General features: G+C 45.2%; 1 protein-coding gene across 2 annotated transcripts in view; it reads left to right on the forward strand.

Annotated features, from left to right (window-relative positions):
• The window catches only part of EFHC2 (EF-hand domain containing 2), a 202288-nt gene that overhangs the window by 96613 nt on the left and 89856 nt on the right, over positions 1-15819 (forward strand). For both annotated transcript variants that reach the window (XM_081793385.1, XM_081793386.1), the window contains 2 exons: positions 6790-6955; positions 15426-15568. In XM_081793385.1, coding sequence (XP_081649511.1) covers positions 6790-6955; positions 15426-15568 — 309 coding nt within the window. The remainder of the gene's footprint in view (positions 1-6789; positions 6956-15425; positions 15569-15819) is intronic.

Below are 15819 nucleotides of genomic sequence, written 5' to 3' on the forward strand. Positions count from 1 at the left end.
TCAGAATAGCTACCATGTATTCATTGAGCATTTGCTGGTAGGCGTTTGTTGTGTTACTCCTAACAACGATTCGAGACTCATTGTCCCCATTTTAGAGGTGAAGAAGCCGAGGCTTTAAAGGCTTAAAAAGCTGAGGTGAAGAAGCTGAGGCTGACTTGTCGAAGGCTATGCAGTAAGTGAAGGGTGAGCTGAGCTCTGAACTTGTCTACCTGATGCCAGAGGCTTCCGTTTTCCTTTACAGCCGACCCTCTGCCTGACTGCAGCTCGGGCTCCATGTTCTCCGGTCGAGCAACTGAAATGGAAATCTGAATGCTTTTCTTTTCACTGAATTCCTGCTTACTGCAATGGGTATACTGCTTATCTGAGTTCTCTGAGTCTCTCGTGCCAGTTTGTTCTACCTTTCCTGGTGAAGCCCAGCCATGTTTCCAGCTTTTCTCTCTCCTTAGACATCCGTTCTCTTCAGATGAGTTCAGTTCAGAATGAGAAGAAGGGGTTTATTAAGAACTTACTGGGGGGCGGGGTGCCCCTGGGTGGCTCAGTCGGTTAACCGTCTGACTCTTTATTTCAGCTCAGGTCATGATCTCACGGTTTGTGAGTTCCAGCCCCGCATCAGCCTCTGTGCTGACAGCACAGAACCTGCTTGGGATTCTCTCTCTCCCTCTCTCTCAAAAGAAAGAAATAAGCTTAAAAAAAAAAAAAAAGAACCTACTAGGTACAGGTTGTTGTAGTAGGACTTAGGAGCTGTGGAGTTAAAGAGTTTCTTAGGCCGGAAGGAGCACAGAAACCTACTGCGTGTTCCGTGGCGTTACGAGAATCATAGAAGCAGGCAGAGGATCTGACATGAAACCCGAACAACAAAGCCCTCATTTGTGAAACCTGCCAGCCAGCCCTGCCCCCTTCCTGGGCCCTGCTCCAGGTACCTGTCCCTGAGTGGAAGTGATGGTGGGGAGGAGGGTTGCCGACCTCCCAGGTTGGGGTTTGGAGCTGGGGGGCAGGGGGGTAGTGCTTCCTCCCGTATTCTTGTCTGAGACAAGGCACTTTGTTACTAGAATGAGCACCTCACATGTCTTGGTGTTCCCATTGTGTAGCATTCCTGGCCTCCTGGGCATCTTCCTGTCGTGGGAGAAGGCACACAGCATACACAAAGGGTTGGCACAAAAAACACTTTGGATTTCACTCTTCCGTTCATTAAGGGAATTTGTTCCACGGCATTTGCTTGCCAGATTAGTCACAATGCACGGGCCTTAGGGGGCCACATCGGTAGCCTCTTCTGTTACTGTCTAAAAGTCGTGCTCTCTCGTGGACGCAGTTGGGCACATTAGTTTTGGGGACTGTGAACACGAGGCAGCCAGGCATGTGCATGTGGTGGCTGTTGGGGAGGAGTTGCTAGTGGTCCGCAGATCCCTGGGAAGGAGGATTTGGTTTTTAATGAATGTTGATGCCTGTGTAGAATCAGTAAGTCTTCGGGGTAGGCTTAAAACTTGAAGAAGAAGAAAAAAAAACATATATAGAAAAGACGAGTTAACTGAAGACGTTGACCTCCGTCCCACTGAAAGATGGTCTTAATGTGAAGGACGTGGCAAAGGTTTCCAAACCTCATCTGATCCCTTCAGCGCAAAGCCCCAACATTTGGTTAATGCTTGTCTGCCAGCTCGATTTCGAGACTGCAAAGGTTGCATTTGGGAAAATGAACGTGGTACTGGTGAGACATGGTATGTTGTTAGTCTCCTAACCGGTTTGCAGGGAACTGGCAGAGACAGAGTGACTTCTCTGGCGTCCTCTAAATCTAGCCGTCCTCGGCAAACAGATCAGCTCTAGATGCCCGATGGTCCATTTTGGTTGATCCCTGGCGCTTAATTTCTTTCTGCTCACTTCTCTGGGTCACTCTATACAATTATGCATTATGTAAAAAAAAAAAAAAAAAAGGAGTCTGTGCCTTTAAAGCTAATATAACACGAGCATCGTGCATTTAAACAGAAAATTATGCAAATGCAAAATTATGATGCATTTTATAGTCACGCTGACTTTTTATATTTCTCATATGTTAAAATATCCCATTTAACAGACACTATTATTACACAGCATTTCTTGAGTCACAACAGTGTACTTAATGTAAGTAATGACTAGAAATTATATCCATGGTGCAAGCGGGGCGGGGGTGGGTGGGTCGTGAATCCGCATTCTCTGGTAATCGTTACTTTGCCTTTTCTGACTTTTTGGTGAGGTTAAATTAGCGTACTTCATGTTACTCATATACAGTCACATCTGACATCTCGATTGAGTTTAGAATTCGTCTGCTTCTCTAAATTCAGAAGACCGCATTTTACGCATTATATTCTTGTATCCTTGAAGTTCAAACTAGAACAGAGTCCCGTCAGTAAGTGTGGTCGCACTTCCTCCCTTGTCAGGAATTGTGGCCAGTGCAGTCCAGGAAGGCGCAGACAGGCGCTAACCACACCACTGGGACCTCCTAAGAGGGGCCGGGGAGAGATTTGTAAATGCCACCTTGGTGCTTTTTAGTACCTTCTCCTATCTAATGACACCTCAGCAGATTTGGGGTGGTGGTGGGGGGGCGGTGAGAAAAAAATGGCAGACAGACAAAGAGAAGGGGTTGGTCACAGTCCCAAGGAAGGTGCAGGGGTAAGCTTTCTATTTATGTAGAAGCAGAGGGCTCCATAGAATTCCACGAGAGATTTGTGCCCCTGTGTAAAACCCAGTTTGACTCCTAAAACAAAATGAGGGTTCTTTTGTGCGTTCAAGGACTCTAAGGAGAAAGCGATTCCATAGACTCCTTGCATGGAACATTCCAATGTGACTCTCCCACTAGGCAGCTCGGCCATCCGCTGGCCCTGGCTCACCTGCCGGCCTGTAAGCATGTCACTTGCCTCGTGATTTCGTGTGGATGCATGCGGACCGGCAGATGGATGCCTGTTGGGCTTTCCTGTAGCATAAAGGTTAGAAAAGGCTCCAGGGGCTCCAGCAGGAGTTTCTCTCACTGAAGGCACGGGGACTTGAATGTAACCTGTTCTCACCTAGAATTCCTGCCTTGGGTTATTATTTCTTTGCTATAGGAGGACTTGCTTATCATCGAACCTTAGTGGCTGGGACAGCCAAAACTAGTAAAACAACAACAACAACACCAGCAACAACAAACCAGCTGTTTCCATTGCTTTTAAGTGCATATTAGGCTGTACTGACAGTAAAGATGAGCAGCATTCTTTAAAGCATCTTTGATTTTGTGGATTTCTTTCTGGCCTCCTGACAAACTCTGCACTGTTGGCGCCGGAAGCGGTGGGACATCCAAGATGAGAATTTAATGGTCATTGGCGCAAATTAGCTATCCCAAGCTGCGGCGTCAGTCGTAGACTCTGCTTCTGGTTGCACCCCGTGGCCTCAACGGATCTAACAATTTTGCCCCTTTTTCCGTCCGCCGCGAAGCACAGAGGGTTGAGGAATGGACAGTCCCTGAAGGATTTTCGAGCGAGGGCTCAAGAATAATGTGATTCACTAATTATTTGCCCCCGAAATGAACATCCCACCAAACTCATTTGACCTGGGTATTGGGTACAAGCAGAGGGGGGTTTATTTTGATGTTAATGAAGTTAATGAAGTCTGAGCTTTAGGATTCTTCCATGGCCTGAGCCCCAGTCCAAAGCCCCGATCCTAATTTTGTCTTAACAATTTTGGCATTCTTTGTATTGAAGCGCTTACTCCCAAATTATGTAAGCTTCAGGCCTCCTAGAATCTGGGTCCGTATCTGGGTTACTAGAACATACAGGATGAGCTTTGAGGGGTGCCTGGGTGGCTCAGTCAGTTAAGTGGCTGACTCTTGATTTTGGCTCAGGTCACCGTCTCATGGTTGGTTTGTGAGATCGAGCCCCGTGTCAGGATCTGCACTGATGGTGCGGAGCCTGCTTGGGATTCTCTCTCTCTCTCTCTCTCTCTCTCTCTCTCTCTCTCCGCCCCTCTCCCGCTCATGTTCTCACTTTCTCAAAATAAATAAACATTAAAAAAAAAAAAAAGATGAACTTTGAGGTGATTGAAGGCATTTTCCAGCATTGTTTCCAATCGAGATGGCAAATAGTAAAAATCACAGTGAAGGATCATTAACATTCGTCTTAAAAACATCATCTTTCTGGGGCGCCTGGGTGGCTCAGTCGGTTGAGTGTCCTGACTTCGGCTCAGGTCACGATCTCGTGGTTTGTGGGTTCCAGCCCCATGCCGGGCTCTGTGCTGACAGCTGGGATCCTGGAGCCTGCTTCAGATTCTGGGTCTCCCTCTCTCTCTGCCCCACCCTTGCTCACGCTCTGTCTCTCAAAAATAAATAAACATTAAAAAAAAATTAAAAACATCGCCTTTCTGTAATTTTGTTGGAATCTAGTTAATCGTGGATAGGCACTCAGTATATTTGCTTTTACAACTCGCTCGGAATGAGAGGAATCAGGCCATTGAAGTGACAGAGGTGTCTCAGAGTTCAGCAGGGTGCCATTTAAGAAGATATTTGGGAAGATGCTGTGTACAAAACTGGTATAATTTTTCATTTATTCAAGGAACATTTTTTTAATATCTGAAGCATGCAAGATGCTGGGATGATGGAAAACCAAAGACAGGAAACATAGGTGCAAGTCCGAAGCCTTGTGGGTGTACACGATTACCCAGAGAAAAAGATGTATGTGCTACGAAAAAGTCAGGCATGATAGAGGGGAACACTCCTCGGCTTCTATACACTAGATGGCGCTGTGGGTGCAGAGGAAAGCTTGAAATTGGTTCTTTTGTTACTTAAATCTGTTGCAAAAATTATGTAGTTGAGAGCAAACAACACTTATAAAACTTGTAATTCTGGCGGGGGGGGGGAGGTATAGAATGCATTCTTAATTATTTTGTGATTCAGCATATGTCCTCTTTTGGTTACACTGTTCAGATTTGTACGCAGAGTCGTATGTATGCATGTGTCCCCTTGTTAGAAGAAACTGATCACGCCCCGATGTGCTGCTAATCACAGAGTTTTCCCTGCCATCCTGTGGTCCTTTCCCTGAAATGAAGGTACCAGTCAGTGGTGTGTTTGATTTGCCGGTTAACAATAATAGGGGTCGACTGCAGCTCTACCTAATTCCAAGATTTGAACTTTCCTCTTTATTACCAAGATTTTAATTGCCACAAAAATAGAAATAGGAGAGGCTCGCAAGCCACTTCTGTACTGGCTGCCTGGCTGGTCCCTTTCACTGAGCCAGTGAGAAATCTTTGATGGCATTCTCTTCGCCAATATGTCTTCTGTGAACGGTTTCTGTTAGGGCAGAACAATACTCTTTTGGGGATTATGCTCGAGGGGATTTCACACAAAGGCTAAGGAAATAAGGAAGTCTAAGGAAATGTGAAAGTTGAAAATGTTTTCAAATCGGGAGTTAGAAATAGCCTCGGACCCTTAGCCTTTTGATCTATCAGTAAAAAAAAACAAAACAAAACCCTCAATTCGAAGACTTTGGTTGCCTTGGATGACAAATTGATGTGTATTTTCCATTATAGAGTTGTGCTTTAAATCTATACTCTTCTATTGGAAGTCTGACAGCAGAGGGGCGCTTGGATGGCTCAGTCGAGTCGGTTAAATGTCCGACTTCCGCTGTGGTCATGATCTCCCGGTTCGTGGGTTCGAGCCCCACATCGGGCTCTGCGCTGACAGCTGGGAGCCTGGAGCCTGCTTTGGATTCTGTGTCTCCCTGTCTCTCTGCCCCTCCCCTGCGCACGCTCGCTCACTCTCTCTGTCAAAAATAAACAAACAAACAAAAAAACGTTAACAGGGGAAAAGGAAATCTTTGCTTGTACGGAACTCCTTAGAGTCATGAATGTTTTGTTGTGTTTGTTTTCCGAAAGATTCTGGCATTTTCTTTGCCCTTTGTGGTGGGGCAAACACAAATGACTTGGAGATTATACAGCCTCACAGACGAGTGCCTAACAGTTCCCAGGCAATTGCAAATATGTCCCCAGCCCTCTGTCCATCGCTCCATCCACACAGATGATGAGTTAAAGAAAAGCAATGACATTTACCCAGAACGCTCCCTTTGAGCGAGTAAGCAGTGGCTATTCTTTCAAGTTTTGTGTATTTGTTTTCAGCTTTATTCTTGGTTTTCTGCCTCCATCACATCTGAGTACAATTGCAACCTGGAGCCGTGGCTGGTGAGAAGTTTTGATTTGGTTTTGTAACTCGATGGGGAAGTGCCATGGCCTGGAGTTGAGTTAGAGGAAAAGAGAGAGGTCTGAAGAAGGGGACGCAGGAGGAGGGGATGGTGCTTGGGGAAGGTAAAGGCAAAACAGTGAGGAATCAGGCCTGTTTGGAAAGGAGTTTGATTAGGGAGTGTTGACTGAAGACGGGAGAGGGCTAAATTCCAGGTTAAAATCTGGGATGGGCGGGTGGCAGAACGTTCCAAGTTTGAATTTTCATATCATTGGGAAAATCACAGGAGGACAGAAAAGAGTCAGAAATGGGGATGTGATGACAAAAGAGAAATGTTTACTTACTTGACATAGGCAGTTTCTTTTTCCTTTCTCTCTTTTGAACCAATGGCGATTATTGAGTGACTTCTTTGGTTTCTGTAAACATGATTGAAACCTACCCTCCGAGGATTTTGCTGTGTTTTCTTTGAAAGAGTTTAAAATAGTCCATCTTGAAAACATAACAAACCTTTCAAAACAGCCACAATCGGGGCGAAAAAAAAAAAAACACAAAAAAAACCCAAAGCAACCCAAACCAAAATAAAAACCATTGACGTCTCGTTTGCCTTTGTTTTGTTACAGAGAACTTTACCTCGATTTCTTGCAAGGCTCCTCCTCCTCCAAAGATAGAAAGGAAATTTCCGCCTTATAACGGCTTTGGTTCCGAAGAGGACTCTCTCCGCACCTGCATAGGCCTTGTGCCCACACCTCATCAGAGGAACTTTAAGAAGTTCATGGAGAAGAACAGGTGCTTGAGGGAACCATGATTTGGGTCTGATCTTTCCCAGATGTGTTGGGTTTATACTGTAGGCCTCATGGTGGAACTGATGATGCTTAGCCCCATGTAATTCAAAGTCCAGTAACATGCTGTTAGAGCTTTTCAACGAATTTAGTTTTCCCAGGATTCTTGAGACACAGTGGACCTAGAACATTCTATAACTTTAAGGTGTACAGCATAAAGATTGGATATGTATATATGTTGGAAAAAAAAAACGGTCACCACCAGAAGATCAGTTCACGTCGGTCACCTCACACAGTTACAACTTTTGTTTTCCTGTCGTGATAAGAACTTCTAAGATCTACTCTCCCAGCAGCTTTTAAATACACGATAGGGTATTGTTAACTGTGGTCAGCTTGTCGTACATTACGTTCCCAGGACTTCTTGATCTTCTGTAGCTGAAGGTTTGTACCTTTTGACCCCCCTCACCCATTTTCCCAACCCCCAGCCCGCCCACCCACCCCCAAGTCTGGCAACCACCAACCTGATCTGTTTCTAGGAGTTGGGTTTTTTGAGATTCCACGTGGAAGTGAGATCATGTCTTTCTCTGCCCGACTCCTTTCACTTAGCGTAATGCCCTCAAGGTCTATCCGTGTTGCTGTAAATGGCAGGATTTCCTCCTTTTTTTACGGTTGGATAATATTCCATTGCAGATATAAGCCGCATCTTCTGTATCCATTCATCTGTCGCTAGACGCCTTAGGTTGTTACCCTGTCTCGTTTCCTCCGGATATATTCCCGGAAGTAGAATTACTGGCTCATGTGGTGGTTTGAAGTTTTTTGAGGACCCTCCCTACTCTTTTCCATCGCGGTTGCCCCAGTTCACATTCCCATTAACAGGGCACGGGGGATCCCTTTCCACATCCTTACCATTGAATGGTCATTTGATTTCATTATCTTTTATTTCTACTTTTTTAAAAAGACGGAACACTTCCTGAATTTGCCGGTCATCCTGATGACCAAGGGACCATGCTGATCTCGGGATTGTTCTAACGCTAGTATGTGTGCTGCTGAAGTGAGACCCCCGGGTGATTATTTTATTTTATTGATTTATTTATTAAAAAAAATTTTTTTTTAATGTTTGTTTATTTTTGAGACAGAGAGAGACAGAGCATGAACGGGGGAGGGTCAGAGAGAGAGGGAGACACAGAATTGGAAGCAGGCTCCAGGCTCTGAGCTGTCAGCCCAGAGCCTGACACGGGGCTCGAACTCACGGACTGTGAGATCATGACCTGAGCCGAAGTCGGACGCCCAACCGACTGAGCCACCCAGACGCCCCAATTAATGCTGTTTTAATTTGAGAGGTTTGGTTGAGTTTCGTAACTGTAGATTGCTCCCATGGGTGAATATAATTTCAAAAGCTGGACTTTGAAAATTATTCCTGATATACACGAGGAAAAATCTGCCCCTCCCATCAATATGTATAGAATGTGGGAACTGCCCATGGCTGCTGTTTACTTCTGCAGGGAGAGCAGGCCCTGGTGAGGGAAGTTGGGGGAAAAAGTGGGAAAATGTCGCAGACGTTTGAATAGGATGTGGGCTGAACATTGAAGTCCTGTGTGAGGGAAATACTGAGTCAGGAGAACGGGTGGAGAAAAATACTAAAGGGAACGTGTAGTAAGACCAGTGGAGGAGAAGAAAAAGCATTCTGAATTTGATCAAATGTAAGGAGATAAGATATGATTGTAGAACATTAAAAAAAATTTTTTTTTCAATGTTTGTTTATTTTTGAGAAAGAGACCGAGCACGAGTGGGGGAGGGGCAGAGAGAGAGGGAGCCACAGAATCCGAAGCAGGCTCCAGGCTCCAAGCTGTCAGCCCAGAGCCCGACGCGGGGCTCGAATCCACGAACCACGGGATCATGACCTGAGCCAAAATCGGATGCTTAACTGACTGAACCACCCAGGCACCCCTGATTGTAGAACATTTTGACACAGAGGGAACAGTAGTTTTGCTGTGTTGGTAAAAATGCCGAAAATATATGGAGAATCGTATAGGGTGTCTAAAAGGCTATCTTTGCCATCATGTGATGACCTTTACTTTTTAAGAAATACTCCTTTACTTTTAAGGACTTTAGAGTTCTGTTTTTTAAGTTTTGAAATTAATGCTACACCAAGTGTGGCCCCCACACTGGTTAGAAATCTTAATTCTTGGGCCTCAAGAATTTAGACCTACTAAAGGCAGAAACTCTGGCGGTGGGGGTGGGTGGGACCCGGCACTGTGTTTTAACCAGCCTTCCAGGGGGTTCTGATGGGCACCAGGCTTTGAGAGCCACTGAATCCCGTCACTTAAGAGGGACACCAGCTCATACTCCACCCCCCTTCTAGATAATAGAGTTTGCAGTGAATTTCCAGAGCCGGACTTCCAATGGATACTTTTCACTAACTGCTGTTTTTCAGGGCAGCTACCCGAAGGAGGCGGGCAAGAAGAATGTCCAATTGTAAAAGGAGAGGGAATTTTTCTTATAAGTAAACAAGATGAAATATGATCTAGGGTGTTGCTTCTGGAACCCGGGGGAAAACAGCTCCCTGTGGGTAGTTGCCTTAGTCTCTCTTTCTGTCTACACCGCATCAACTTGCCCACAGAGCACTGACTGTAGACAGCATTCCACGTCCTTGTCATGCTGTTGTGGCTGGACAATGGTGGTACAGGCACAAATGTGTCTAATTTTGTTTCTTTCTGTCCACTGCTCGTTCTGTGCCAGGAATACGCTTCCCTCAGGCTCCTCCCACACAGTGACCTTGTTTCCATAGTAACTGGCACATTCAGCGGGAGACTTACACAGGAGTTTGAATAACCCAAGGTTTTAAAACTGTGAGAACCTAAGGAAGACGATCTCACAAAGCACGCACAACAGTTTCTTGATGCTGATAAACTGTGAATTGAGACGCGCGATTGTATGTGACATATGTTGACTATATGCATATTGCTGTTAAAAATTTTCCTGGGTGCTAATCGTTGCACGAGGTTAATGGTGATCCACCATCCAATGAATCGTTGAAGGAAATCGTTGGGAGTTCCAGATTGAGGCCTGTGAGGTTTTTAATGGAATGGAGACTTTATTTTCTGGGTAACATTTCACTGTGGTAGCCTGCTGGGCAGATTGTCTAGTCTGACTTGGGAGAACCAGAATAATATCTTTCTTGGTTTTTTTTTTTTTCAAGTTTTTATTTATCTTGAGAGAGAGAGCGCGCACACACGCACAACCAGGGGAGGACAGAGAGAGAGAGGGGGAGAGAGGATCCCAAGCAGGCTCTGCTCGGTCAGCACAGAGCCAGACATCGGGGGGGGGGGGGGGGGGGGCCGTGCTCAGCCTCACAAACCGTGAGATCATGACCTGAGTTGAAATCAGGAGTCGGATACTTAACCGACTGAGCCACCCAGGCGTCCCCAGAATAATCTCTTTCCTTGCTGCACTGATGGAATTAGTTACTTTGTTCTCTGCGAGCCCACAGTACTCTGCTGATCATACCTTTAGAAATAATAATAATAGTATAGTATTACCGCTAATAAGCGATTTGTGGTTATGGTATGCTAACCGCTTTATGATACTTGATCTCATCTATTCCTCAAAACAACCTCATGAAGTACATAATATTACTTGTACCCATTCTTCACATGAGGAAACTGAGGCTCAGAGAGGCTATGCAGTTTGCCCAAGCTCACACAGCTAATGTTTAGTTGAACTAGGATTTGAGCCCAGAGAGGTCCGACTCCTGGAGTTCACCTTCTTTCCACAGAGGCTGTACTTATCAGGGTGTGTGGCAATTACTTGTTTATGTAATTGTGGTGTCCCCCCCCCCCCCACTAGATCGAGAGCTCTTTGAGGGCAGGGGCTAGCTTAACTGCTTCCCTCAGAGTCTGAACAGTGCTGGCTGCGGACTTGGGGCTCATTAAATATTTTGCCCAATAAGAGAAGGAACGGATGAGCAAGGAAGTAAATGGAATACACATTCACCCTTCCAGTTTTTATGGATAGAAGAGACAAGTGACTTCCCACCAGGAAAGCTATCATCCCAGACTTGGGCTATTCATAGCCATCTAGCACCCAAAACTCCACGGCTTAATCTTCATCTCTGACTTGCTTCAGATGTTTTTCCACCTGCTGTCTCCATCAGTCATGCGTTTTCCTTCTCTTAAGAATTTTTTTTTTCTCGTCAATAAAAAGAAATCTTCTCATCTCTTCCAACCAGAAGACTATAGCCCCCCACTGTTTGTGAGGTTTTGAGTAGGTATGGAGCACTGATCTAGGGGGCTTGAGATCCATCAGTGGACAAAACAGACGCAAAGCCCTAGCCTCCTACAACTTACCTTCTGGCTGGGGGAGGCAGACAGCGCGCAGTTCAGATGATAAATAAGTTTGTTCCGTGAGTATGTAGAAGGTGTTAAATACCACAGGAAAAGTCAAGACTGTAATCAGTTGCTATGAAAAGAATAAAGAGAAACTGGTAGTGTGGGGCTAAGGGACACCCCTGGATTCATTTTTTTTTTTTTTTAAAGCGTGGTCTGGGGCACCTGGGTGGGTCAGTCGGTTACGCATCTGATTTTGGCTCAGGTACGATCTATCTCACGGTCTGTGAGTTCGAGCCCCGCATCGGGCTCGCTGCTGTCAGCACAGAGCCTGCTTCAGATCCTCTGTCTCCCTCCCTCTCTCTGCCTCTCCCACTTGCTCGTGCTCTCTCTCTCTCAAAAATATACTTAAAAAAAATAGCACGGTCTGGATGGACCTTACTAAGGAGGGGGAGGAAATCTGTTCTAGGCAGAAGGAAGAGCTGGTGTAAGGACCCAGAGCAAGGAACAGGCTAACTGGATAGAACACATGAGTGAAGGAACAGAGTAGACCGATTAAGAGAGGTAATAGAGGATCAGATCCTATAGGACATTGTAGACCATTATAAGGATTCTTTTGGCTTCAAGTGATAAGGGGAGCCTTTGGGAAGTTAGAGCAGGGGAACGACTTGATGTCATTTATATACTAAAAGAATCACTCCAGGGGCGCCTGGGTGGCTCCATCAGTTGAGCGTCCAACTCTTGATTTCGGCTCAGGTCGTGATCCCAGGGTTATGGCGTTGAGCCCTGCGTCGGGCTCTACGCTGAGTCTGGAGCCTACTTGAGATTCCCTCTCTCCCCCAGCCCTGCCCCTCTCCCCAACTCGCACGTGCTCTCTAAAATAAATCACTCTAGCTGCAGCGTAGAGAGTAGACTGTAGAAAGGCGATGGTAGGAGTAAAGATTAGTTCAGAGGCTACCGCAGCGGTCCAAGAGAAAAGTTACGACGGCTCGGACCTGGGTGGGTGCCGTGGAAGTGACGAGACAGCAGATTCCAGAAATATTCTGAAAGGTTGAATTAATGGGATTCCCTGACAGATTTGGACTGGAGGTCTGAAAGAAGAGAGGTGTTTGTAAAGATGACTTCCAAGGTTTTGACCTGAGCCACTGGGAGGATAGAGTTGCCATCTACCGAGAGGAGAAAGACTATAGGTAGAGTAGGTGTGGGGCGAGAACAGAAGTTCAGTATGGGCACGAGTGAAGTTTGAGATGTCTCTTCGCTATCAAGTGGAGATACTGAGTAGGCAATTGGATATATATACAGGTCTGCGGTTTGGGAGACAGGTCTGAGTTAGAGACTGAAGTTTGGAAGTCATCAGCATGGGATTTAAAGACCTAATATTAGAAGAGATCACCAAGGGAGTGAATATACACTGAGAAGTGGATGACCAAGCTATTCCTTGTAGAGTACCGTATTTATAAAAACAAAAGAGCAATCCACGTAGAAGTGGGCCTGTGCAGTTCAAACCCGTGTCGCTCAAGAGTCAACTGTATGGTGTAGGTGGTTACGGCAAATACCTGTAGGGGTGTGTGTTTGAACCTGGCCGTGGCCCGGAAAGCCAGGTCGAGCAATATAGGTGATATAATAGGAAGCAGGGAAAATGCTAGTTTTTCGAGCGCTGGGAGTATTGTGATAAAAAGAGAGTTTAGACAGTTTTGATAATTAGTTTATTAGTCAAGGAAATAGCTGAAGATACTAACGGTGTTTTTCAAAGTGTGCTCTGGGGGACCGCTTCATCAGAATCTCCCGGGGAGCTTATTAAAAATGCAGGTTTCTGGAGATGCAAGCTAACTACCGAATCCGTATCTCTGGGGGGGTAGGACTCTGGATTCTGTATATTTAACAGCTTCCCCGGGTGACCTTTAAACACAACAAAGTTTGTGAACCGCGGCTCTAAAGATTTTGTTTGAGTAAATCATATTCCTGACTGATGAGTTCTCCAGAACACAAGACGTAGGTGAACCAATGGCATTTTCAATGTGAAAAACCCACACTGACCATCCACACTTCTAAATGTATGGAAGTTCTAAGAAGCTAAGTTTACAGTAGTGTTCGTTTGGCCTGACGTTACACTTCCTTCAGTTGTTTGGGTGGTATTTCAGGTATCTGTAACAGTTAATGGGTCTTTCATGAGACGGGTTATATAATCTGTTACTTACTATCTTTTTAAGGTTTATTTATTTTTCAGAAAGACAGTACAAGTGAGGGGCAGAGAGAGAGAGACAATCCCAAGCAAGCTCCACACTGTCCGTGCAGAGCCCGATGCAGGTTCGTGAGAACCATGAGATCATGACCTGAGCCAAAATCAAGAGTCAAATGCTTAGCCTACTGAGCCACCCAGGTGCCCCCATAATCTGTTAGTCACAAATCCATTTATGTACCAGAGAAGATGGTTGACCAGGTATAGCTGCCCCCATGCTATCTGAGGTCTGTCTGAAGCCACAGAAACTAGGAAGGAAGAAGACAGAGCTGTGGGCACCTGGCTGTTTGGCCCGGGCTACCCTAAGGCTAGCCTCCCAAACTGCTACTTTCCATCTCCCGTGAGGCCTTACGCCAACATAGCTGGGAATTTGGTACCACGCCTTTTCAGCCGTTTCTTTAGACACTTGGGGGAAAGGGGCAGAGAAAGGCAAGTCAGAAATATGATTTTTGTTGCTGTGTCTTCGTCGCTGTGACCGCAGGGAAAGGATAATTTTCGGCATAGGAGAATCTGAAAGCGGGGGGCCTCCCTGCTTGGAGCTATGACAGGGAAGTGATGAAGTTCATGGTTTATTTTACTCTGTGCCTCCTTGAGGCAAGGATTTTGATGATCAAACTCCTCCCCGAGGGTTTAGGATTTTACAAAGGCCACCTTTTACCAGCTGATATCCACAGCCATGCTTCTCCTGATGGACCATGAATTAATTTTAATTTCTTCAATGACCAGGCAGTGAACTTTGGGAACTTTTTTTTTTTTAAGTTTTATTTATTTATTTTGAGTGAGTGTGCTTGCAAGCTGGGGAGAGGCAGAGAGAGAGAGAGAGAGAGAGAGAGAGAGAGAGAGAGAGAGAGAGAATCCCAAGCAGGCTCTGTGCTGTCAGGGTGGAGCCTGATGCAGGGCTCGAACTCCTGAACCGTGAGATCGTGACCTGAGCCGAAACCGAGAGTCAGACGCTTAACCGACTAAGCCACCCAGGCGTCCCTGGGAACTTTTGATTCTAGAATTTGATCCCTTCTTCCATCTACCGGACTGTTGTATTCTAAGTGCAAGTTTCAATCTATGTGGGTCTTTTAACAACTTTCTACATTTATTGGGCACCTACAATGCAAAAAATATTATATTAGACGATGGTTTATAAAGACACGTAATAGGCACTCACAGTATGGGTGATATGTGTTATAAAGGGGCAGGTCTATCATATTTAATGTAGTACAGGGGGCACTTCCCCTGGCCGTCTAAAGAATAAGGGATATTTTAACTAACTGAGAAAACTGCTCTGCATTTGGATCGAAAGCCTTAATAAGGAGGTGGTTGAACTTTTTTCAACTTCAGAGAGTTTATATCACTATCCAAACTGTAGCACATCCCGTGGATGGGGGAGATGGGTGAAGGGGGTCAACAGGTACAAACTTCTAATTATGAAACAAGTCCTGGGGATGTAATATACAGTATGGTGATTATAGTTAATAATACCGTATTGCATGTTTGAAACTTGTGAAGAGAGTAGATCTTAAAAGTTCTCATCACAAGAGACTCTTAAATACTGAGAACAAACTGAGGGTTGAAGGGGGGTCGGGGGGAGAGGGGAAAGTGGGTGATGGGCATGGAGGCGGGCACCTGTTGGGATGAGCACTGGGTGTTGTATGGAAACCAATTTGACAGTAAATTATATTTAATAATAATAAAAGATCTCATCACAAGAAACACAACGTATAACTATGTGATGACGGATTGTGAGTAGACTTACTTTGGTGACCATATTGAATCATTATGTTGTATACCTGAAACTGATAACCATGTTGTAAGTCAGTCATACTGCAGTTAAAAAAATATATATATAGCACACCTTTTGCAAGTTTTTTTTATTTTAACATATGTAATAAGGCTGTAACTCTCATTTCTCTTCCATTTAGCTATGGCAACATAAGCAATACACTCCGGTTTTTTGCAAAACTAATCACACACAAACGTGTGGAACGGGACAGGATGTTTGTCATTTCGTACTTTCTCAGCGATGACACGATTTCAGTGTTTGAACCTATAGAGAGGAATTCAGGTAAGAGACACAGCTCTCTTCTTGCAATTTTCTCAGAACAAGTAGCTGTCTCTTCATTTTTTTTTTTTTTTTAATGTTTATTTCTTTATTTGGAGAGAGAGCATGCGCGCATGAGCGGGGTAGGGGCAGAGAGAGAAAGAGACAGAACCCCAAGCAGGCTCTGCCCTGTCAGCACAGAGCTTGACGCAGGGCTCAATCCCATGAGCCATACGATCATGACCTGAGCGGAAATCAAGGGTCAGACGCTTAGC

This window comes from Panthera onca, chromosome X (assembly GCF_046562875.1).
Source record: "Panthera onca isolate mPanOnc1 chromosome X, mPanOnc1 haplotype 2, whole genome shotgun sequence".
NCBI classification, from domain to species: Eukaryota; Metazoa; Chordata; class Mammalia; order Carnivora; family Felidae; genus Panthera; species Panthera onca.